The sequence below is a fragment of the Salvelinus alpinus genome, chromosome 9, assembly GCF_045679555.1.
Source record: "Salvelinus alpinus chromosome 9, SLU_Salpinus.1, whole genome shotgun sequence".
Taxonomy (NCBI): Eukaryota; Metazoa; Chordata; class Actinopteri; order Salmoniformes; family Salmonidae; genus Salvelinus; species Salvelinus alpinus.
Window position 1 is genome coordinate 79,109,032 of NC_092094.1, and position 24,701 is coordinate 79,133,732.

Genomic DNA, 24,701 nt, shown 5'->3' on the forward strand with positions numbered 1-24,701 from the left:
AAAGAGGCACAGCAAGAAACTAGAAGACTTCCCCCCTATGAAATTATTATGTCACACTGTAGTCAGGTCAACTGCAAGGAACACATTCCAACTGCTTGAACCTTTCTCTGTGACAGGTTTCAGAGATAACAGGTGCCGGGCGCTCACCACTGTCTGCTGGTTGACCTGGATCACCTCATCACCCCCATGGATCTTCCTGGTCATGTCTGCCGGGGACTGACAACACAGAGAGGAGAGGACAGGATTAGTATACAAACCCCCCTAGCTCAGAGACAACACCTTCATGTAGTATTAGCCCCTGGATAACTCCACCTTCATCTGTTCGCTTTGTCGTCAGAAGTGCCATGTATGGGCTTGTTATGAAACAGACCACTTAATAAGCCCCTGAGGAAATATACGTTTTACATAACTCTGACTAAACAACACAAACGCCCTCTTTATGAATACGTCGTCACATTATGCATGTGAATGTCAAAGGAATGAATGAGTCATATGATGAGTTAAGGTTGGATTCATCCTTAACGACTGGAGGCATGATAATTAGGCTGTAATGGCGCTGCTGCCAACATTTCTCTGAAGGAGGACGCTTTACTGTTGAAGTTTGTGATTCTTAAATGGATGATGAAGACAGGAACAGCTATATTATTTAACCTCTAAACGCCTCTCTCCACTGCTTGGTAAGGAACACATTTACACTGCTATCCTAGCTCAGTGGTAAACAGCAATGCCCTTGAGCACCCTCAGAATGGGGGGGGGCAGGTTGGGTTGGAAAGAAGATGTACTGTTTGAAGCCCACCCTTAACTGTCTCCCCATCAGAACTTGGCAACTATTGTTTATGCAAAACATTAAGAGTTGCTATACCAACAGGATGTATATTGAACCGTGAGAAGTAGATAAGACCGACAAAAAGGTGCACATTTAGACTAACTGAACAAAAGGAGCAAGGTGCGTTCACTAGGATGGTTTTCACTAAGATCTACTAAATTGTTCCTCTGTGGCCACAATACTTACATGCTCTGTGGTCCCTGTGATGACATGGAGTCCATCATAGGTGGATTTGATGTACATACCCTGTAGGAATATGAACATAAGGAACATGAATTTCTGAGACAGTTTGAACTTGTGAGAAAGTTGAGGTACACTAGATAAATGTAGCTTGTAATTCAGAGGGTTTGGGGTTAAACTGGAAACTCCCATGCAGCATTCCTCACCAGTCCCTCCCCAGGCTTGATGTTGTTGAGCAGAACTTCATCCAAGCATGCTGATTGGCTCATCAGAGGGTCAGAGGTTGTTCTCATGGTCTGGTCACAGATGCTGTTCAGGACCTTGGACTGCAATGAGAGAGGGGGGAGGAAACCCCTTTAAGCAAGACAGGAAAACCAAACAAACAACCCAAAGAATGAAAACAAAATCTCATGGAATTTCATGAATCGATCTCATCAAATTAATTTGATTTAAGTCTTATTGTCAAACAGTGACTGTGTGCTTTTATGACTGCTGTGATTACATGACCAGCCCAGTGATTTAATGTCCTGTCACATGATTATGTAGCTACCGCCTGTCACCAAAGAAGTGTTATTTTTTTGGCTGTCTGCATACATGCAGTGTTAGAGGGGTGGACTGCCGGCCAGCGGTCTGGTGACGAGAGGCCCTGTCCCTCAGCAGCAAGTCTCTGGGGACATTATCACCCTCCTCAGGGAAGAGGGGTGAGGGAGAGAGGAGGGGGGTGAGGGTCATCAATGTCACCCCCCCCCCCCCCCTTTCTAGGTCATTATGGACAATCTCACCACTTTGTCATCATTAGTGGGGGCATTTTAGTGACGCTCAGAGAAGAAATAACTTTTTCTTCTCAGGCGAGAAACAAGCATCATGTGTGAACACTCACAACAACACAGTTGTGCCTACATACAGATGTGGACAGTCAAACGTTAAATCAAACTTATTTTAGCTCAAATTGAATTTTCGGGTTGACCACACATGTCTATAACCAGATCATTTGACAGGAATTTGTAAAGAAACAAGAAAATCACTGAGATGCTACTATTCACCATTGATTGGGACCAGGCTGTAACTAAAATACTTTTCCCGGGACAGTTCATTGAACAACAAGTTCGGCATGGAGAAGACTCTAAACAGTGTAGACAGAAGTCTAGCTATTTTGTGTGTCTGCAGCAGAGTTCATCAAGGGTGTCAGAGGGGGGCCTCTCGAGTGGTGCAGCGGTCTAAGGCACTGCATCGCAGTAGTTGAGGCATCACTACAGACCTGGGTTCAATTCCAGGCTGTGTCACAGCTAGCTGTGGTCGGGAGACCCATGAGGCGACGCACAATTGGCCCAGCGTCGTCAGGGTTAGGGGAGGGTTTGACCGGATGGGATTTCCTTATCCCATCGCGTTCTAGCGACTCCTTGTGGTGGGCTGGGCACCTGCAAGCAGACTTCCCTCGCCAGCTGGACAGTGTTTCCTCCAACACATTGGTGCGGCTGGCTTCCGGGTTAAGCAAGCAGTGTGTCAAGAAGCAGTGCGGCTTGGCAGGGTCGTGTTTCGGAGGGCACATGGCTCTCGATCGCCGCCTTTCCCGAGTCTGTAGGGGAGTTGCAGCGATGGGACAAGACTAACTACCAATTGGATATCACAAAATTGTGGAGAAAACAGGGTAAATGTACGAAACAAAAATGATTACAATAAGGGTGTCTGAGAGGGAAGAAGTCCAGTGTCAGCTCAGAGTCTGGAGAGTGTCAGGGACAGGAAACTGATTGATGGCCAGGGCACATTTTAGACACCTCTTTAACCAAAGTGCCATAGCCCCTGCCTACACTATTATCGCTGAGGGAGACTGCCCTGTAAGCATGTCACCTAATCTCCATGTAACGGATTATAGAGCTACGTCTCCCCAAAGGCTCAAACAGACTTTCCCGGAGTGCTACTATAGAAAGCGGGAATGTGGAAACAACAAAGAGGGGAGATATACTTACAACTTCCAGGATCTTTTCCTCCATCTCGTAAACAGTGCAGTCCTGTGGAGGAGGAGAGACATGTTAGCTGGGCTGCATCTCAATGCTCCACATCAAAACACAGGAAGAGGTTCTTTCACAGCAAAGAAAGTAAATAAAAACAAGGTATAGGGGATAGGCAAATATGTGATCAAATATCCAGATATATACTACATACAGTTTAAGTCGGAAGTTTACATACACCTTAGCCAATTACATTTAAACTCAGTTTTTCACAATTCCTGACATTTAATCCTAGGACAAATTCCCTGTTTTAGGTCAGTTAGGATCACCACTTTATTTTAAGAATGTGAAATGTCAGAATAATATTAGAGAAAATTACTTATTTCAGCTTTTATTTCTTTCATCACAGAAGTTTACATACATCAATTAGTATTTGGCAGAACTGAATATAAATTGTTTAACGAGGGTCAAACGTTTTGGGTAGCCTTCCTCAAGCTTCCCACAATAAGTTGGGTGAATTTTGGCCCATTCCTCCTGACAGAGCTGGTGTAACTAAGTTAGGTTTGTAGGCCTCCTTGCTCGCTCACGCTTTTTCAGTTCTGCCCACAAATTATCTAGAGGATTGAGGTCAGGGCTTTGTGATGGCCACTCCAATACCTTGACTTTGTTGTCCTTAAACCATTTTGCCACAACTTTGAAAGTATGCTTGGGGTCATAGTATTTTATGAACATTTGAACATCTTGGCCATGTTCTGTTATAATCTCCACCTGGCACAGCCAGAAGAGGACTGGCCACCCCTCATAGCTTGGTTCCTCTCTAGGTTTCTTCCTAGGTTTTGGCCTTTCTATGGAGTTTTTCCTAGCCACCGTGCTTCTACACCTGCATTGCTTGCTGTTTGGGGTTTTAGGCTGGGTTTCTGTACAGCACTTTGAGATATCAGCTGATGTACGAAGGGCTATATAAATAAATGTGATTTGATTTGATTGTCCATTTGGAAGACCCATTTGCGACCAAGCTTTAACTTCCTGACTGATGTCTTGAGATGTTGCTTCAATATATCCACAATTTTCCTACCTCATGATGCCATCTATTTTGTGAAGTGCACCAGTCCCTCCTGCAGCAAAGCACCCCCACAACATGATTTTGCCACCCTCGTGCATCACGGTTGGGATGGTGTTCTTCGGCTTGCAAGCCTCCCCCTTTTTCCTCCAAACATAATGATGGTCATTATGGCCAAACAGTTCTATTTTTATTTCATCAGACCAGAGGACATTTCGCCAAAAAGTACGATCTTTGTCCCCATGTGCAGCTGCAAACCGTAGTCTGGCTTTTTTATAGCGGTTTTGGAGCAGTGGCTTCTTCCTTGCTGAGCAGCCTTTCAGGTTATGTCGATATAGGACTCGTTTTACTGTGGATATAGATACTTTTGTACCCGTTTCCTCCAGAATCTTCACAGGGTCCTTTGCTGCTGTTCTGGGATTGATTTGCATTTTTCGCACCAAAGTATGTTCATCTCGAGGAGATAGAACACGTCTCCAACCTGAGCGGTATGACGGCTGCGTGGTCACATGGTGTTCATACCTGCGTACTATTGTTTGTACAGATGAACGTGGTACCTTCCAGCATTTGGAAATGGCTCCTAAGGATGAACCAGACTTGTGGAGGCCTACAATTTTTTTTCTGAGGTCTTTTGATTTTCCCACAATGTCAAGCAAAGAGGCACTGCGTTTGAAGGCAGGCCTTGAGATACATCCACAGGTACACCTCCAATTGACTCAAATGATGTCAATTAGCCCATCAGAAGCTTCTAAAGCCATGACATCATTTTCTGGAATTTTCCAAGCTGTTTAAAGGCACAGTCAACTTAGTGTATGTAAACTTCTGACCCACTGGAATTGTGATACAGTAAATTATAAGTGCAATAATCTGTCTGTAAACAATTGTTGGAAAAATTACTTGTGTGATGTGCAAAGTAGATGTCCTAACCGACTTGCCAAAACTATAGTTTGTTAACAAGAAATTTGTGGAGTGGTTGAAAAACGAGTTAATGACTCCAACCTAAGTGTATGTTTATTTTTATGTATTTTACCTTTATTTAACTAGGCAAGTCAGTTAAGAACAAATTCTTATTTTCAATGACGGCCTAGGAACAGTGGGTTAACTGCCTTGTTCAGGGGCAGAACGACTGATTTTTACCTTGTCAGCTCGGGGATTCAATCTTGCAACCTTTCGGTTACTAGTCCAACGCTCTAACCACTAGGCTACCTGCTGTAAACTATAAACTTCAACTGTATACACAAAACCCTTCAAAATTGTGGATTCGGCATTGTCAGCCACACCCATTGCTGGCAGGTGTATAAATTCTAGCACACAGCCATGCAATCTCCATAGACAAACATGGACAGTAGAATGGCCATATTGAAGAGCTCAGTGACTTTCAACATGGCACCGTCATAGGGCAACATCATAGGACACCAACTTTCCAACAAGTCAGTTCGTCAAATTTCTGCTCCGGTCAACTGTAAGTGCTGTTATTATGAAGTGGAGACATCTAGGAGCAACAACGACTCAGCCGCGAAGCGGTAGGCCACACAAGCTCACAGAACGGGACCACCGTCTGTCCTCGGTTGCAACACTCACTACAGAGTTCCAAACTGCCTCTGGAAGCAACGTCAGCACAATAACTGTTCGTCGGGAGCTTCATGAAATGGGTTTCCATGACCGAGCAGCCGCACACAAGCCTAAGCTCAACATATGCAATGTCAAGAATCACTCTTCACCATCCGGCAGTCTGACGGACGAATCTGTGTTCGGCGGATGCCAGGAGAACGCTACCTGCCCCAATGCAGTGCCAACTGTAAAGTTTGGTGGAGGAGGAATAACGGTCTGGGGCTGTTTTTCATGGTTTGGGCTAGGCCCCTTAGCTCCAGTGAAGGGAAATCTTAACGCTACAGCATACAATGACATTTCTAGACAATTCTGTGCTTCCAACTTTGTAGCAACAGTTTGGGGAAGGCCCTTTCCTGTTTAAGCATGACATTGCCCCCGTGCACAAAGCGAGGTCCATACAGAAATGGTTTGTCGAGATCGGTGTGAAAGAACTTGACTGGCCTGCACAGAGCCCTGACCTCAACCCCATTGAACACCTTTGGGATGAATTAGAACGTCAATTGAGATCTAGGCCTAATTGCCCAACATCAGTGCCCGACCTCACTAATACTCGTGGCTGAATGGAAGCAAATCCCAGCAGCAATATTCCAACATCTAGTGGAAAGTCTTCGCAGAAGAGTGGATGGAGGCTGTTAGAGTAGCAAAGGGGGGACCAACTCCATATTAATGCCCATGTTTTTAAAATGAGATGTTCGATGAGCATACTTTTGGTCATGTAGTGTATCGGACTGTGGGAGATGGACAAGGCCTACAATAAAACAGCTTTCTGAGTCAAATTACATCTCTTTATAACCTTGGGGACAATATAATTGCAGAACTTGTAGTGGGGTTTCAGTGTAAATATAGGAACCTTACATCTAGAAAACACAACTTGGTACATTGTAAGAACCATATCCTCTAACTTCAAGGTGACCAACAACCCATACTCATCCCACCCTTTATGGGGAATTGTTCTTTGGAGACTTCAGTAAACAAAATACTGTTTAGCACTGTGTTCCCATGTATTTGATAGATAGGCGAGTCTCCTGCAAAAAAGAAAGAAACAGTAGCTGCTGTGTGACTACCAGGGGAGTGGAGAAGTTGGGAACATCCTATAGTAACTGCTGTGTCATCCACAGACAGAAGCCCCTCGGCCCTGGCCCTCTCCCAGGGTCCCCCTTCCCCAGACTGCAGCTGGGCCTGCCTGGGCTCACAGCTGAAGTAACAGCCTCCTAAGACAGCTGGAGGACTTGTGGCCTGTGGTCCGGTGGTGAAAGGACCCCTGGTTATGGCTGGTCAGAGGGAGCCACTGTTGCTTAGCCACCATTGTGCAGACAACGTATGGGGGACGACCGAGAATTTCCATATTCCCCTACCTTACACATTCCTATGGCCCAAGGGGGAGGAGTATCTGTCGGCAAATACACTTGGCTTGTCAGACCATTGTTGTATTTGAATGGACAAGATTTGCTAGCTTATCTGTGAAAACCATGAAGGCTGATGATAGACGAGCACTGGTTTGTCCTTTAGCACCATGAGTTTTTCCAGCAGTCTCTCTCTAGAATCGTCTTATGATCTGCACTGAGCTGAGTGTTTTCTTTTGGGATACTGATGCACATACAATAACAGTCAAAAGTTTGGACACACCTACTCATTCGAGGGTTTTTCTTTATTTTTAGTATTTTCTACACTGTAGAATAATATTGAAGATATCGAAACTATGAAATAACACATGGAATCATGTCATAACCAAAACATTGTTAGCCACCCTTTGCCTTGGTAAAAGCCTTGCACACTCTTGGCATTCTCTCAACCAACTTCATGAGGTAGTCACCTGGAATGCATTTCAATTAACAGGTGTGTCTTGTTAAAAGTTAACTTGTGGAATTTTTTTCCTTCTTAATGCATTTGAGCCAATCAGTTGTGTTGTGACAAGGTGGGGGTGGTATACAGAAGATTTGGTAAATTACCAAGTTCATATTATGGCAAGAACAGCTCAAATAAGCAAAGAGAAACGACAGTCCATCATTACTTTAAGACATGAAGGTCAGTCAATATGGAACATTTCAATAACTTTGAAGTGCAGTCGCTAAAACCATCAAGCGCTATGAAGAAACTGGCTCTCATGAGGACCGCCACAGGAAAGGAAGACCCAGAGTTACCTCTGCTGCAGAGGATAAGTTCACTAGAGAGTTACCAGCCTCAGAAATTGCAGCCCAAATAAATGCTTCACTGAGTTCAAGTAACAGACCCATCTCAACATCAACTGTTCAGAGGAGACTGCCTTCATGGTCGAATTGCTGCAAAGAAACCACTACTAAAGGACACCAATAGTAAGAAGAGACTTGCTCGGGCCAAGAAGAACGAGCAATGGACATTAGACCGGAGGAAATTTGTCCTTTGGTCTGATGAGTCCAAATTTGAGATTTTTGGTTCCAACCGGCGTGTCTTTGTGAGACGCAGAGTAGGTGAACAGATGATCTCCGCATGTGTGGTTCCCACTGTGAAGCATAGAGGAGGTGGTGTGGGGGAGCTTTGCTGGTGATACTGTCAGTGATTTATTTAGAATTCAAGGCACAATTAGCCAGCATGGCTACCACAGCATTCTGCAGCGATACGTCATCCCATGTGGTTTGCGGTTAGTGGGACTATAATTTGTTTTTCAACAGGACAATGACCCAACACACCTCCAGGCTGTGTAAGGGTTATTTGATGAAGGAGAGTGATGGAGTGCTGCATCAGATGACCTGGCCTCTACAATCACCCGATCTCAATCCAATTGAGATGGTTTAAGAGGAGTTGGACTGCAGAGTGAAGGAAAAGCAGCCAACAAGTGCTCAGCATATGTGGGAACTCCTTCCATACTGTTGGAAAAGTATTCCAGGTGAAGCTGGTTGAAAGAATGCCAAGAGTGTGCAAAGCTGTCATCAAAGCAAAGGGTGGCTACTTTGAAGAATCTCAAATATAAAATATATTTTTATTTGTTAAACACTTTTTTGGCTACTACATTATTCCATATGTGTTATTTCATAGTTTTGATGTCTTCACTGTTATTCTACAATGTACAAAATAGTACAAATAAAGAAAAACCCTGGAATGAGTAGATGTGTCCAAACTTTGACTGGTACTGTATAAAAACTATATTTTCCTTTAGCTAGTGACAAACTGCCAGAACAAACATGGAAGGAAAACTAATCAGCATAAAATACCAACATAGGTTTCAGTTTTGGTACCAAAACACAATGCTTCCCCCTCAATTACTTTCCAACGCGGCCAAGGACGTGTGATGGTTTTGGAAAGAATTTGGCATGACTTCCATCACAAACCAGTACATATTTTTGCCATAATCTATATTTGGATGACTACATCAAGGTCTATATTTGGATGACTACATCAAGTTGAAATGCATTCTACACGTCAAGACAGATATGCTAAAAAGACACATTTATTGGGTTTGAGGTCAAAAATATTGACTAAACAGTATCATAATATGCCACGGATTTGATTTGTGTAAACTGTGCCAAAGTGAATCACATGCAGACTGTTTTATATCAAAAGCAGATAATTATTGCATAATATGAATGTAATATTCTTGGACATAATCTTTCAGATCTGTGTTTTTTTACATAATCCCTTAGAAGATCTGTGGAACACAAAATCATCTCGTATCTGCATCAAACACAGAACTGAAGCAGTCTTCATACATATGCCAGATTGAAACCAAGACCAGAGGGAAAGACTGAGGAAACGTTCTCTGGGTATAGCAGCGAGTCCTCAGCCTCCTCACGCCCTGGTTGTCCTCCCACAGCAGACTAGGATCAGATGACTCCCCAGACGGCCCTGCAGCCTTTGATCTGTAACCAGAGATTTGTCCAGCCGAGAGATGAAGTGGCAAAAAGAGAAGACTGCTGGTACAACATTCCAACATGGAGCCATTCATACAGCTGACCGGACTGGACTGTTGTACAGGATCTTACAGAACAAGATATCAAAACACCATGAGGACTCAGACCTGCCCTCCAGACAATCCCTTTCCTCCCACAATATCTCTCCACCTCATCACTTAGTGTTTGACCCGACTGCCGTCATGCAGGAAGACAGAGCAAGCTCTCACCTCACGGGTCAGATGAGATGGCTGCATGTTCGCTGTTTTATTGCGGTGCTCTATTGTGCATGTATACATAGGGTTCATTCAGCCAGCAGGACATAAATTGTCCATCCTAAAAGCCCCGTTCTTGGTGGAGGTTCATGAAAAGGCCATGTCACCTCATGAAGCCCGCCCACACCACAGAAATCACAGTGATACTCCCCCACAGTGCGTTTGGGAGAGTTCAAGAGTGTCTGAAGCCTATGTGAGATACACTGGTCCATGCATTGGAGGTAACTTCCTGCATGTGTCTCTGACAGGATAATGTAGCCCCTGGGTGAACTGTAGAGATATCCACCTGGGCCTCTCACACAGCTGAGTGCCATGTAGGCCAAGGGGTCTCCTACAGTACAGCACAGCAAAGCTGCAACAAAAACCCTTCACTTCAAACGCCTCCGTGGGAAATGTCTCCCCTCAGTTCCCCCTCTCCTCCTCCTCCACACCCAGGGTGAGACCCAAAACAGTAAATCACCGGGCCGCTGAAATCCCAGACATCGGTGAGGCAATCGGCACTCTGGAATGGAAATTACTCGATGCAATAGCCCTTCAAAAGCGGCACCTGCAGTCTCAACAGCCATTTTCACTACGTGTATAAAATGTAAACGCCTGTTTATCAATTGTTGGGATACCCTGGGGAAAGAAACTGTCAAAAAGAAGCTTGGCACTATGCTACTCTGTTGGGTCTTTAACTAACCCCTTTCATTTTCTTTCAGAGCCTACATACATACATAACCAGTTTGGAAAACAACCTGGAAATATTCATTCTATAAATCTGATATAAATAGACCCTTAGCAATCTGACAGCCTGTGGCCAAATCAAACACATTTAACCTAGAAGGATGTTTGCTGATTTGCTACTTTTTAAAGGGAGGTAAACATCTAATATGTGGCAGTGAAGGAGAGCACCGTACCACTACCTCAACCCACCGTGCATTAATCCTCCACAGGATGTACACACAGATAGTATGCTCTCCCGCTGGGGGGGAACTGGAACCACATGGCCGGGGGGGTAACTGGAACTACATGGCCAGGGGAATAATGCAGCCTGCGGAATGTCGGCAGATGCTTTTTAAAGAGCACCAGAGGTTTTTATGAAACTGTAAACGCAGAGGCTGCGATTGCCATTAAACACCACCGCGGTTGGGGGTCTCCTCATTAGCTAACCTGTACTGTGTTCAGACATGACATCAGCCTGAAGCCAGTAGCCTGTCATAGCCCCCACTCTCCCCAGTTCCCATAACCCTCTGCTCCTTTACTTAATCCTACATGTGTATGCCTATAGGCTAGTCTGCCCTGAGTGGAGTAGGCTAGCCTATAGGCTAGTCTGCCCTGAGTAGTTACTCTACTCGTGCACTGTTGTGAGTGAGTGAGTGAGTGAGTGAGTGAGTGAGAGAGTGAGTGAGTGAGTGGGGAAGGGCGAGGGCGAGAGAGCGTGCAGACCTGTTGAACTGTGGTGGTGAGGTCCAGACACAGCTGAATGATCTTATTCTTGGTGGTGGTGAAGTCACTGATCCCAGTCAGGGGCGTACTGCAACGAGAGAGAAGATTGAAAGGCCATTTTGGCATGACATCCTCAGGTCATGTCCCTGACCGCACTGAGATACAGTAGTTGTCAGGAGAGCTTGAGAAGGAGGTAAATCTTACAATGGGACAACAGAGTGACATAGAGCCACCTCTAATGCAGTTCATAGGAAAAGAACAGTACTGGTGAACCTTTAATCACAATATATACATTTTGGATCTGGAAACAAACCTCAGAAGAAAAAAATAAAGGTCAACATGTTAACATCACTACTACTACTTTCAGAAAATACTGCTTTTGGTTAAGTTAACTGACAGAGTGATCTTGAAAACAAATGCTATGAAAAGAATCTGCATCTGTATGGCTAGATTGATTCTGAAATCTCATCTGGATATTCTCTGGACAATGACTAGACAGCGGTAGAGGAAACCACCAGACTTGTACTCAATTTCACTCATATGTCCTCAAACCCTTTCTGGAAACTCTCCTGAGAGAGGAGCTGCGTTTCTGTTATAGTCTGTAGAGGCCGAGGAAAACCAATGCCTGTAATGTGTAGCGTAGCAGCATATTCTAGTCATTAGGGGATTCAGTGAGCTCAATGACGCCTATGCGTAGGAAACACTAACGTTACAGCTAACCCCAATGGCAGTCCATGGGCTAGAATATATAGAGCAGATTTTATGTAGCTAGGACTATCGTTACCATGGAGGTTAGGTCTTACCTGTCCAGCCAGGCCAGGAGGCTCTTGGCGGCTCCGATGAGCTCCACTACAGAGGTTAGGAAGTTATTGGGAGGTTTCCGGGAAGTGCTGCCGTTGTACGTCGGGCTCTTCCTGTGGTCTGACGTGGACATGTGCAGGCCGTTGGTGGCCGCTCTCATCCTCACCACCAGACCCTTTAGGTTGTCGGTCTCCACTCCGTAGTTCTGAGAGGGGAAGAAAGGAGAGAATTGAGTTTGAGAGGTTATCGTTTTAGTCATAGAAGAAAGTGTACAGTATGTTACAGTGAATGTCAATCAATCAATCGTCATAGCAGCCATATTCTTGGTCGGAACAGTTTTTCCAGATTTTTATGGCTCTGGATTCCATTTTACAGACAAACATGTTGTTTCCTGCAGAGTAAATGTGGGTTATTAATTGTAATGCTCTATGACACACATGATTTAAAAGAGGCCATGTCTCTCTCGGCACCTCTGGGGTGAAATTCCCCTGCATTCTTCATGTCCATCTCTGGCTCAACCCTCGGGAGGGAGGCGTCACTCCAGATTCCCACACCTGATTCCCATATAGCAGGCAAAGTTTGCATTCCTGAGCCAGGCCATTTCCTCCTTGCGCAATCCACTAATTTACAGACCCTTCACACGGTCAAAAGGAAGAGGCTTCAGGGGTCACGAGCAACAGACAGACAACGTGTAGTGTACTGTATTGTAGTCTAGGCCTACTGCTGCTGTGATCAGACTCTTAACAGCAAGGAAAGGTGCATCGGAGGGCAGAAGCGCAAGTGAAGGCAGAAAGCATGAGGGCAGAACTGTAAGCCCGGCCCCAGATCTATATACTGTTCATTCATATCGCCCTTACAACCCTGACCTGCTCCAGGAAAAGTGATTAGGCAAATGATTGACAGACACACCCAACCTAGTTTTCACTTCAACTGTGTAGAAAGAGATTTTCTCTTTCAGAGTTATCGACCCTGAAAATACCAAGCTGATATAAAATGGGTCCTATTGGCCAAAGAAATCCCTTATTTGAGGCAATGTTATGCCCTGTACCTGCCCTCATGTGGCCCTAACGACAGTCTTAGCGAGAGTTCAAACAGCAAACCAAACAAGAATCCACCCCCCAAAATATTTTTTTATTAATCTTTTTATTTGAATTACATTTTTTACACTCCAGATACCAACTTATACAAACGAACAACAACTTACAGACACAAAGAATGACTACATCTCATCTGCCAGACCCGCATGCTCACACCCCCATCCCGAGTGCCTGCATTAAATTCTACCAATTTGTTTTTCTTCGGTCACCCATGCTGTTTCAATAATAAAACATTCTTAACTATTTTTCCATTATGACAATGATGGCGGATTGATTGACTTCCAAGATTTTTCAAGATGAGTGATAAGAGAATTGTCCAGCCCATTGGGAAACTCACTACACCCCCATATGCCATGTCTTGAAATATGCAGACAGATGGATTAAAAGTACATTTACATTGTAATACTTCTGACAGCCAACTTTCTAGCTATGCCCACAACTTCCGGACTTTATAGCATTCCCAGAAAGCATGGATTATCGAGTTATTAGTTTTACACTTAAGCCATGACTCTGCCGTTGTGCTGTAGAATTTGTGAATTTTGTCTGTTGTACAATACATTTCATGAGTTATTTTTAACTGATATGGGAATGAATACACAAGCAGTATATCAAAACTGGGATAATGTTTTAGGTTACACTGGCAAGCATAAGAATATTTGCCAGGGCATCTTCTTTAAATTATAAATCTGATTATTTCACATGGAGATGTGGGAAGCTAAAAAGGCTAGCTAGCTTGCTATGTTTTTAGCCAGACTGCCAGCAGCTAGCTAGCCAGACTGCCAGCTAGCTAGCCAGACTGCCAGCTAGCTAGCCAGACTGCCAGCTAGCTAGCCACTTCAGTAGCAAGGGAAGGTGACCCTTCTTTGCATTCACAAAATGAAAAGACCAAAAAAATGAACAACTTTGCTATCGACCCCTTGTGAATGGGAGTGGGACCGGTGAGGATACCATGTTATCAACTGTGTTATCAAAAATCCCACTCCACCCGCATGCAGGTAGGTCAAAGGAGTGAAGCTGGTAGTAACCTTAACCAGGGCCAGAATACAGCATTTGGGCCCCCAAATGTGAAGTTTTATGCTATTCTACACATTTTGTCATGAGGCTAAGAGAAAATGTTGCAGTTTTAAATTCTACACTTTTTGCAATGAGGCAGATTTGTTGTTGAGGTTTTACAGCTCATTTTATGCTTTTGTTCACATTTTGTCATTAAGCTGAGAGAATTGTGCAGATTTAAAGCTAATTTCCTGCAATTCTACACAGTTTGCAATTATATACTAACTATTTGTTATCAAATCAAATTTATTACAACGGCGAAATGCTTACTTACGAGCCCCTAACCGACAGCGCAGTTGAATAAAATACAGATAAGAATAAGAGAAAAGTAACAAGTAATTAAAGAGGAGCAGTAAAAAATAACAATATATACAGGGGGGTGTCGGTACATAGTCAATGTGCGGGGCACTGGTTAGTTGAGGAAGTATGTACATGTAGGTAGAGTTCATTAAAGTGACTATCCATAGATGACAACAGAGAGTGGCAGTGGTGTGGAGAGGGGGCAATGTGAATAGTCTGGGTTGCCAGTTGACTAGTAGTTCAGGAGTCTTATGGCTTGGGGGTAGAAGCTGTTAAGAAGCCTCTTGGACCTAGACTTGGCACTCCGGTATCGCTTGCTGTGCGGTAGCAGAGAGAACAGTCCATGACTAGGGTGGCTGGAGTCTGACAATTTTCAGGGCCTTCCTCGGACACCGCTTGGTATAGAGGTCCTGGATGGCAGGAAGCTTGGCCCCAGTGATGTACTGGGCCGTTCGCACTATCCTCTGTAGTGCCTTGCTGTTGGAGGCCGAGCAGTTGCCATACCAGGCAGTGATGCAACCAGGCAGGATGCTCTCGATGGTACAGCTGTAGAACTTTTGAGGATCTGAGGACCCACGGCAAATCTTTTCAGTCTCCTGAGGGGGAATAGGTTTTGTCGTGCCCGCTTCACGACTGCATAGTGTGCTTGGACCATGTTAGTTTGTTGTTGATGTGGACACCAAGGAACTTGAAGCTCTCAACCTGCTCCACTGCAGCCCCGTTGATAAGAATGGAGCTGTGCTCTGTCCTCTTTTTCTTGTAGTCCACAATCATCTCCTTTGTCTTGATCACGTTGAGGGAGAGGTTGTTGTCCTGGCACCACACGGCCACGTCTCTGACCTCCTCCCTATAGGCTGTCTCGTTGTTGTCGGTGATCAGGCCTACCACTGTTGTGTCATTGGCAAATGTAATGATGGTGTTGGAGTCGTGCCTGGCCGTGCAGTCATGAGTGAACAGGGAGTACAGGAGGGGGCTGAGCACGCACCCTTGAGTGGCCCCTGTGTTGAGGATCAGCGTGGCGGATGTGTTGTTACCTACCCTTACCACCTGGGGGCGGCCCGTCAGGAAGTCCAGGATCCAGTTTTTTATTTTTATTTTATTTCACCTTTATTTAACCAGGTAGGCTAGTTGAGAACAAGTTCTCATTTACAACTGCGACCTGGTCAAGATAAAGCAAAGCAGTGCGACACAAACAACACAGAGTTACACATGGAATAAAGAAGCGTACAGTCAACAACATAATAGAAAAAAAGAAAGTCTATATATAGTGTGTGCAAATGGCGTGAGGAGGTAGGCAATAAATAGGCCATAGTAACACTGGAGTGATTGATGTGCAAGTAGAAATACTGGTGTGCAAAAGAGCAGAAAAGTAAATAAAAACAATCCGGTCGATTGGATGGGCTATGTACAGATGGGCTATGTACAGCTGTAGCGATCGGTAAGCTGCTCGGATAGCTGATGTTTAAAGTTAGTAAGGGAAATAAGTCTCCAGCCTCAGCGATTTTTGCAATTCGTTCCAGTCATTGGCAGCAGAGAACTGGAAGGAAAGGCAGCCAAAGGAGGTGTTGGCTTTGGGGATGACCAGTGAGATATACCTGCTGGAGCACGTGCTACGGGTGGATGTTGTTATCCTGACCAGTGAGCTGAGATAAGGCGGAGCTTTACCTAGCAAAGACTTATAGATGACCTGGAGCCAGTGGGTCTGGCGGCAAATATGTAGCGAGGGCCAGCCGATTAGAGCATACAGGTCGCAGTGGTGGGTGGTATATGGGGCTTTGGTGACAAAACGGATGGCACTGTGATAGACTGCATCCAGTTTGCTGAGTATAGTGTTGGATGCTATTTTGTAAATGACATCGCCGAAGTCAATGATCGGTAGGATAGTCAGTTTTACTAGGGTATGTTTGGCGACGTAGGTGAAGGAAGCTTTGTTGCGGAATAGAAAGCCGATTCTAGATATCATTTTGGATTGGAGATGTTTAATATGAGTCTGGAAGGAGAGTTTACAGTCTAGCCAGACACCTAGGTATTTGTAGTTGTCCACATAGTCTAAGTCAGAACCGTCCGGAGTAGTGATGCTAGTCGGACGGGCGCGGGCAGCGAACGGTTGAAAAGCATGCATTTAGTTGCAAAGGAAGGTTTTCAGTCCCAGGGTCCATAGCTTATTGATGAGCTTTGAGTGCACTATGGTGTTGAACGCTGAGCTGTAGTCAATGAATAGCATTCTCACATAGGTGTTCCTTTTGTCCAGGTGGGAAAGGGCAGTGTGGAGTGCAATAGAGACTGCATCATCTGTGGATCTTTTGGGGCGGTATGCAAATTGGAGTGGGTCTAGGGTTTCTGGGATGATGGTGTTGATGGTGTTGATGTGAGCTAGCCTTTCAAAGCACTTCATGGCTACAGACGTGAGTGCTACGGGTCGGTAGTCATTTAGGCAGGTTACCTTCGTGTTATTGGGCACAGGCACTATGGTGGTCTGCTTAAAACATGTTGGTATTACAGACTCGGACAGAGAGAGGTTGAAAATGTCAGTGAAGACACTTGCTAGTTGGCCAGCGCATGCTTGCAGTACACATCCTGGTATTCCGTTTGGCCCCGCGGCCTTGTGTATGTTGACCTGTCTAAAGGTCTTACTCTCATCGGCTGCGGACAGCGTGATCACACAGTCTTCCGGTACAGCTGGTGCTCTCATGCATGTTTCAGTGTTATTTGCCTTGAAGCGAGTATAGAAGCAGTTTAGCTCATCCGGTAGGCTCGTGTCACTGGGCAGCTCTCAGTTGTGCTTCCCTTTGTAGTCTAATGGTTTGCAGGCCCTGCCACATACTACACCGTCTCTGGCGCTTGTCGGAAGACTCGATCTTAGTCCTGTATTGATGCTTTGCCTGTTTGATGGTTCGTCTGTGGGCATAGAGGGATTTCTTACAAGCTTCCGAGTTAGAGTCCCGCTCCTTGAAAGCGGCAGCTCTAGCCTTCAGCTCAGTGCAGATGCTGCCTGTAATCTATGGTTTCTGGTTGGGGTATGTACGTACGGTCACGACGTCATCGATGCACTTATTGTCATTGAAGCCAACGACAGATGTGGTGTACTCCTCAATGCCATTTGAGGAATCCCGGAACATATTCCAGTCTGTGCTAGCAAAACAGTCCTGTAGCTTAGCATCTGCTTCATCTGACCACTTTTTTATTGATCTCGTCACTGGTGCTTCCTGCTTTAATTTTTGTTTGTAAGCAGGAGGATAGAATTATAGTCAGATTTGCCAAATGGAGAGCGAGGGAGAGCTTTGTATGCATCTCTGTGTGTGGAGTATAGGTGGTCCAGAGTTATTTTCCCTCTGGTTGCACATTTAACATGCTGATAGAAATTAGGTAAAACTGATTTAAGTTTCCCTGCATTAAAGTCCCAGGCTACTAGGAGCGCCGCCTCTGGGTGAGCGTTTTCTTGTTTGCTTATGGCGGAATACAGCTCATTCAATCCTATCTTGGTGCCAGCCTCTGACTGTGGTGGTATGTAAACAACTACAAAGAATATAGATGAGAACTCTCTCGGTAGGTAACGTGGTCTGCAGCTATCATGAGAAACTCTACCTCAGGCAAGCAATAGCTCAAGACTTCCTTAGATATCGTGCACCAGCTGTTGTTTACAAAAATACATAGAACGCCGCCCCTTGTCTTACCAGACGCCGCTGTTCTATCATGCTGATACATCGTATAACCAGCCAGCTGTATGTTGATATTGTTGTCGTTCAGCCACGACTCCGTGAAGCATAAGATGTTACACTTTTTAATGTCCCGTTGGTAGTTTAATCTTCCCAATAACTCGTCCATTTTATTGTCCAAAGATAGCATGTTTGCGAGCAGAATTTCGGGGAGTGGGGGTTTATTCGATCCCCGCCTACTCCTCAGAAGGAAGCCCTCCTGCCTCTCTTTCTCCACCTCCTCTTCACGCAGATGACTGGGGTCAGGGTCTGTTCCCGAGGGAGCCGTATATCCGAGGGGAAGGGGGCCCCTTGGGGGGCATGTGCCCTGTTTGCAGTTTGGTAATACAGCCCTTACCTTAACACAGACTCTGGTCGTGTTCAGACTGCAATGCTCTTATCAAACATCACAGCGGCTACATTCATCATGACGTCAGTCAGCTGCTTGTTCTGGTTAGTGTAGCGCTGCATTAAAAACACTTTTACATTTTAGATTTTAGTCTGGCCAAGGTCCCACCCTCCCCCCCAAAAAAGAAAAGAAAAGTTAGATGGCTCACAGGGTGTTGCATCCACGCCAGCTTTGCTGGTCTCAGCCTGACTGGCACGGTAATGGCTAAATACGCTAAAGAGCAGAAAATAGCCTGCGCTCGCTCGGCCCAGCTCCACACTGAGGAAACCTGCAAGTGATCAGCAGCTAACTCCACTCAGCTGCCGTTTTATATCAGGAGCATTTACTCAGGAACAGATGACATATTACTTACCTCATCCTAGAGTCGTCCCTATCGAGCTGCATGGGCCTGATGTAGCAATCAATCAAATGTATTTTTTTTTACATCAGCATGTGTCACAAAGTGCTATACAGAAACCCAGCCAAAAACCCCAAAACAGCAAGAAATGCAGATGTAGAAGCACGGTGGCTCGGAAAAACAGCCATATGTGCAAACTCATAACGCGTCAAATGTACCACATCTCAGTATCCAAATTGCTCTTTCAGAGGGCCACTGAGACACGCAGAGCCTTAGATCATTATGGAAACTTCATGAACTTTAGGCAGATTTATACCAGGAGAAGAAATGGAGAAAAGATGCGTCTAAATATCTCAGGCGCTCTAAAAGCCCACGTGGATCATGAAAAGACACACAGCAACTGTGTTGAACCAAAACAGAAATAGTGAGACTGACACTAAGCTGTAGAGAGCGAGTTAAGAACAAACAGAACCTCTGGCTTTGTCATTAGCGGGCCAATCACACACAGAAACACCAGCTCGGACTGCTATGCAGAAGTTCAATACCTCCCCTTCACATAGCTGTAGCAACTAATAGGAACAGTGACCAGGTGAATAATGTGCGTATCAAATCAAATTCACTCCATTTTAATCCGTCTTATTATGGGCACTGCTTAGCTAGCGTCGAGAAAGCAGAGACGTGACTGTTGTGAATAGGATCTGCTCGGGCCTCCAGATAGGCCCTGTATCCTGACAGACATGGAGAAGTGTTCACAGGAGACCTGAGGAGGCCCATCACAACAGGTTCTTCCTGCCCCTTACCGCAGGGGCCCAACGGTATGCATCACCTGACACTACCAGAGGAACACGGCAGGAACATGGCCCAAGATGGGCATACCCCCACACCCGTCAATCAGCCAGGTGGGGGCCACATCTGTTTCCTGCTCCTGAAGAGAGAGTCTGGTACGCTCCTCGAAGGGACAGGTCCACAGTGGACAGTAAAACACCACACAGCAGTTTCCACCGCACTACTTAGCCACTGCGCCTTTAATATCTATTCCATGGCTCTGGGAGACAATAGGGGGGGCTCTTTCTTCTCCTATGAGCAGGCCGCTGGGGTTCCAAAGGAAAAACAGAGGTGTTGGGTTTCAAGATGGATCTCTGCAGAAGTCATTATGTTTCTGGGAGTTCCAGTTTGAATAATTAACATGTTCTTCCTCTGTCTCCAGAGACCAGTTTGCTCAGATGACTTCTGCCTGGTGTGAGCTGTAATCCGAGTGGTACTGAAGGGCTACATTAAGTCAGCCAGTCTAACATCCTGCTGCGGGATAGGGACTCTGGCAACGAGAGCCAAGTTAAGACACGTGTTGATAGAAGGTTCTACTCATTTACGAGACGAGAACAGATACACAACTCTGATGTAAGAACATGCTTGTAAAAGCATTCAACAGCAGAGAAGGTTCAGACCATCTCATGACCATCTACCATGTGGCTCCATGACCAGTACAGGGGATATCCTGTCTACTATGAAAGGACTGCTGTGTGACCACAAAGAGAAGAGATGGACTGTTTGACCCCACAGCGAGAGAGGTCTGGTGTTTGTCAGCTGGTTGTTCCACTCATAAGCCGTGACCTCTCCCCAGTTAAAGTTAATTGAAACGAGGGTGTGTCTTCCTTCCGCGGGGCCAGTGAGACAGAGGCCTCTGTTAATAGGAGGAGCCACAGCAGACCAGCACGACCAGCTTGTTTACCCAGGGTTCCTCAATCAGGGGTGCGAGGAGCATTTCCATGCCGCTGCTGGCCCGGCATTCCAAACCCAGGGTCACTAGCGGGGGAAACAAGTACGACTAAACATCCTCTCTGATCCTCTGTCTGAATGACATAACATAATCATCCTCTCCTAACAGACTCAAGTTATTTTGAGAAATAACAAAGGCTCTGGACTGGGGGAAGATTTGTTAACCATAACAAACACATGCTGGGGAAACACGAGGGAATACGGGTTAAATTTATGAAGCTCATCAAAAAAAACAAAGAGGCTTCACTAAATCGCTGGCTCTGGGGGTGAGCAGAAATCTGGGCACAATTACCCTGAGCATGTAGCTAACTATTGGAACTACACAACTTTTTCTTAGCAAAAATAAAATATGGGTGAAGTAGGCAAGAATGTCCTTTATTTTCAGCATCAGACCTGCCCAATTCTCACGTGAAACACTATGTGCCCAATTCTCACTTGTTATGTTTAATAGGCTAAATTACACATTATGTTAACATCTGACTCCAGAGTGATCTGTTCTTGCAATTTGTAGTTTATGACATTTCAGATTTAGAAAACGTACTTGGTTACATTTTAATCATTTAAGTAAGCTATATTTTTCTTAATGGTAGCTTTAGTGTAGCCTAACGTCTTCCAGTGTGAAGTGATTGGTAGCTTGGAAAACTAAATTTTCAGAGTAGCTTCCCCAACACTAGCTGGACTGAAGGATGTAGAGTATGGTGCATAAGGTATGACATAGATTCATCATAGCATAAGCATTACCTTCTACCCCTGTAAAAAGCAATTCCATGTGTCCGTTCAAAAGGGTTACAGTAACCGCCTAGGGTCTTATTTCTTCAAGCTGTTATCACCGTCTCTGCTCCAGAGAGGGATGCTCAGACACTATCCAACAATACTTCCCAATGAATATTCCCTAGAGATGATGAATCAAGGAACAACGCTTCAGAGGTCCGTCTCCAACCTTTTGTCGGACAATCTCAGGATCAGGATCCCACAGCTGGACATAGACTCAGGGTGCTTAGACTGGCAGCTACCATGCTGGGGTTAATCTATGTGTCGCTCTCCCCATCTGAATCTCAACCTTAAACATCAGAAGCAAACTAACCAGGATCAGATGACATGGGCACGAACACCACTCATGTCTAACCAGACAACACCAGGCTCCTCTGGCATTTAGGTGGGGGGTATTTAGCAGTGCCAGCTAAATTAGATCTGTTTGGGTAAAGTGACCTGTTGGTCTACTGCTTAAAGTTTTCTTAAAGTTTCCTTTTCTACAGAATAATACAAGATCAGATTTTATCCTGCAGTTCTCCCTGAATGGAAATGCTCCTTTAAGGAACTTGAGGAAAAATCAGTAGTGCGAGACATTTTAAAGGAGCATAAGGATTTCACAAAAATAAACGCTGACACTGATCAAAACTTAAGACCGCAATCTGGGCCGACACAGGAAACGATAAAAACCCAAATCAATCCCATCTGTTTGAAAACCTGGTTCTGTTTCAGTCTGTGCTTGGTGAATGTTTTAGGAGCACCTCTCCCTCTGCTTCTGTCCCTCTCTCTCTCTCCTCCCTCTCTTTGAGCTTTAAGACAGTGGTGTTGACCATAACTCTTCTCCTGGCAGCTCTTTTCATGGATGGCCGGACGCCAGGCTAGAAGGCCGTATCAGCGTTCCCATGAGCCACTGGGGTGAGAGACAAGGCTGAGGCCAGGAGTGCACTGGGAATGCAACAGCTGACCTGACATTTCACCCTCTCTCTCTGTGTGTGTGTGTGTGTGTGTGTGTGTGTGTGTGTGTGTGTGTGTGTGTGTGTGTGTGTGTGTGTGTGTGTGTGTGTGTGCGAGAGAGAGAGAGAAACAGAAAAGATATAGCTAAAGAAAGAGCACAATAACCCCTTTCTTCTCTTCATCCCCTTCATGTCCTGTGATGTCTAAGAGATGTGATTCCCCATCTGACCACTACTAATCACCAGCTCAAATCTAACCACCAGACCTGGAGCCCATAGAGCCTGATTAAAAAGCCTGGTTTCCCTCCATCTGGACTGAAATACAGCTTTCCTACTCTAATGTCCTAGAGCAGTGTTCTACACCCTACTGAGTTGTGTGGGAAATGAGAGATTCTGCACCCCTGGTTGCCAACTACAATCTGGGCCTATTTCAAACACACACACACTGGCACCAAGAGAGCGAAAGAGGGAACAGCAGGGCTGATGACCTTAGCTCCATCTCCAGAGATTCTCACTGAACAACCAGCAAGCTCCTGGTCCCATCATCCCTTTTTCACACAAGGGCTTTCATGATCTGTCAAATCGAGATGTAAGCACCATGTACGTACCAGAGCACAGAGCAGGTCTACAGCCTCCAGCACCAGCTCCTGGTGTCCGATGCGGGCCACACCCAGCTCCTCCAGGTCCTGATGGGAGATCTTCAGCAGCTGCTCCCCGCTGATCTTCTCCCGCTCAAAATTAGGCACATACTGCTGCAGGCTGTCATCCAAGCCTGGACACAGAGAGGGGGAAGGAGAGAACGAGTGTTAGTACCTTGAGACAAAGGGCACCGATAAGAAATACCTTTATGTGATAACATGACATAACAGTAAAAGCTGTGTTTCTTTATGCAGGCCTCTAACATTGAGTGATACAGAGGCCTACCCATTGTAGAGACGCAGCACATGAATCTCCTTAAAGACGCAACAGGATCTGTGGAAGTCGGTCTCCACCTGTCTTGACACAAGCCCAGTTCTAATAACGGACCTGACACCTAACGACATACGGGCGGCTGTGTAGTACACAGACCAATAGCAGAGAAAGAGAGAAACAGGTGCATCAGATCTAGCCCCAAGATAAACACACCATAAACAGAAGAGCGGTTAAACCGCTCCTAAGTCTTTTGGGACAGTTGACCAATGTGCGGCTCTTTGTCCGATTACAGTTGGGGGATGTCTCTTAGCTGCTTGTTAAACCCCCACACTGTTGGATGAGTTTATCACAATAGCAGCCACTCTGCCCACTCAAGGAAAGGCAATTTGTTCTGCATTATACTCACACCTACTAAGGGCTCAGCTGGATGAATTGCAATTTTTATATTTTATAGCCCTATTAGCAGAAGTATGTGGGTAACATGCAGTGCTTTCGACAAGACAACTGCAAAAAAAAAGTCTCCCAAGAGAGCCAAACACAAATGCTTCTTGTTCACAATAAACCATTTGGGTGGTGGGGAGTAAACACCATCTAGTCCATCAATGAGGGCACAGAGAGGGGGCAGCTGCAGAGCTATGGCCCTGAGCCCTGGCCCTCTGAATGGCCCGTCAGCTGCACAACCCCCCTGATCCTGACAGATGTACACACACACACACACACACAGAGACGTGCTGTGAGTATGGCCATCCAAAACCCATCCATTTCTCCGTTGACAAGTGTTCAAGGAAAGAGCTTTGGTTTCGTACATTCTTTCCAGTCTAAACTGCAGCCATATTAACAACACTCCATATATGAATACACTATGTTGAGCATTATGTGTATGCAGATGGGAGTATGTTCTGTGGTAAGGAGCCTTCTTTATAAATGGTCCCTCATTTTCACACCTGTGTGACATTCAATGTGTGTGTGTGTGGTGTGCTGTTGCTGCGGCAACGTGTGTGTGTGTGTGTGTCAGCGTGGTGAATGGCTTAGTGCTGCAGGATATCCAGTTGCAGATACCAGAGCAGACTGTTAATTCGTCTGGCCTGCAGAGCAGAGAGCCAGGGGCTCCCAGGACACACCACAGAGACTGCTGTGCCAATCATATGTCTACTGGGTTGCAGCAAGAGTAGCATAAGTTACTGTGACTGTCCCTCGCTCTCTCACACACACACACAGAGAAACAATTACATTCACATGGGCCTACATTCAAACCCACCAACATGGAACAGCCAAGTCTTTCACAAAATACTACAAATCTGCAGAAGAATCTCTAACAGTCCATTAACTGTGCTTTTTACATTGAAGTTCCTTTTTAACGACCTCTTATAAAACCTCAAAACGCTAGAAAGTCTGCAAGGCTTCTGCAGAGAAATCTCAGTGAAAT

The 24,701-nt window shown here is 45.4% G+C and overlaps 1 protein-coding gene across 1 annotated transcript in view; it reads right to left on the reverse strand.

Moving 5' to 3' along the window:
• The window catches only part of LOC139530685 (connector enhancer of kinase suppressor of ras 3-like), a 76,353-nt gene that overhangs the window by 25,920 nt on the left and 25,732 nt on the right, over window positions 1–24,701 (reverse strand). The window contains exons 2-8 of the mRNA XM_071327311.1: window positions 22,972–23,135; window positions 11,996–12,198; window positions 11,193–11,280; window positions 2,974–3,015; window positions 1,213–1,332; window positions 1,013–1,072; window positions 148–216 (exon numbers count right to left, since the gene is read on the reverse strand). Of these exons, the coding sequence (XP_071183412.1) occupies window positions 148–216; window positions 1,013–1,072; window positions 1,213–1,332; window positions 2,974–3,015; window positions 11,193–11,280; window positions 11,996–12,198; window positions 22,972–23,135 (746 nt within the window). The remainder of the gene's footprint in view (window positions 1–147; window positions 217–1,012; window positions 1,073–1,212; window positions 1,333–2,973; window positions 3,016–11,192; window positions 11,281–11,995; window positions 12,199–22,971; window positions 23,136–24,701) is intronic.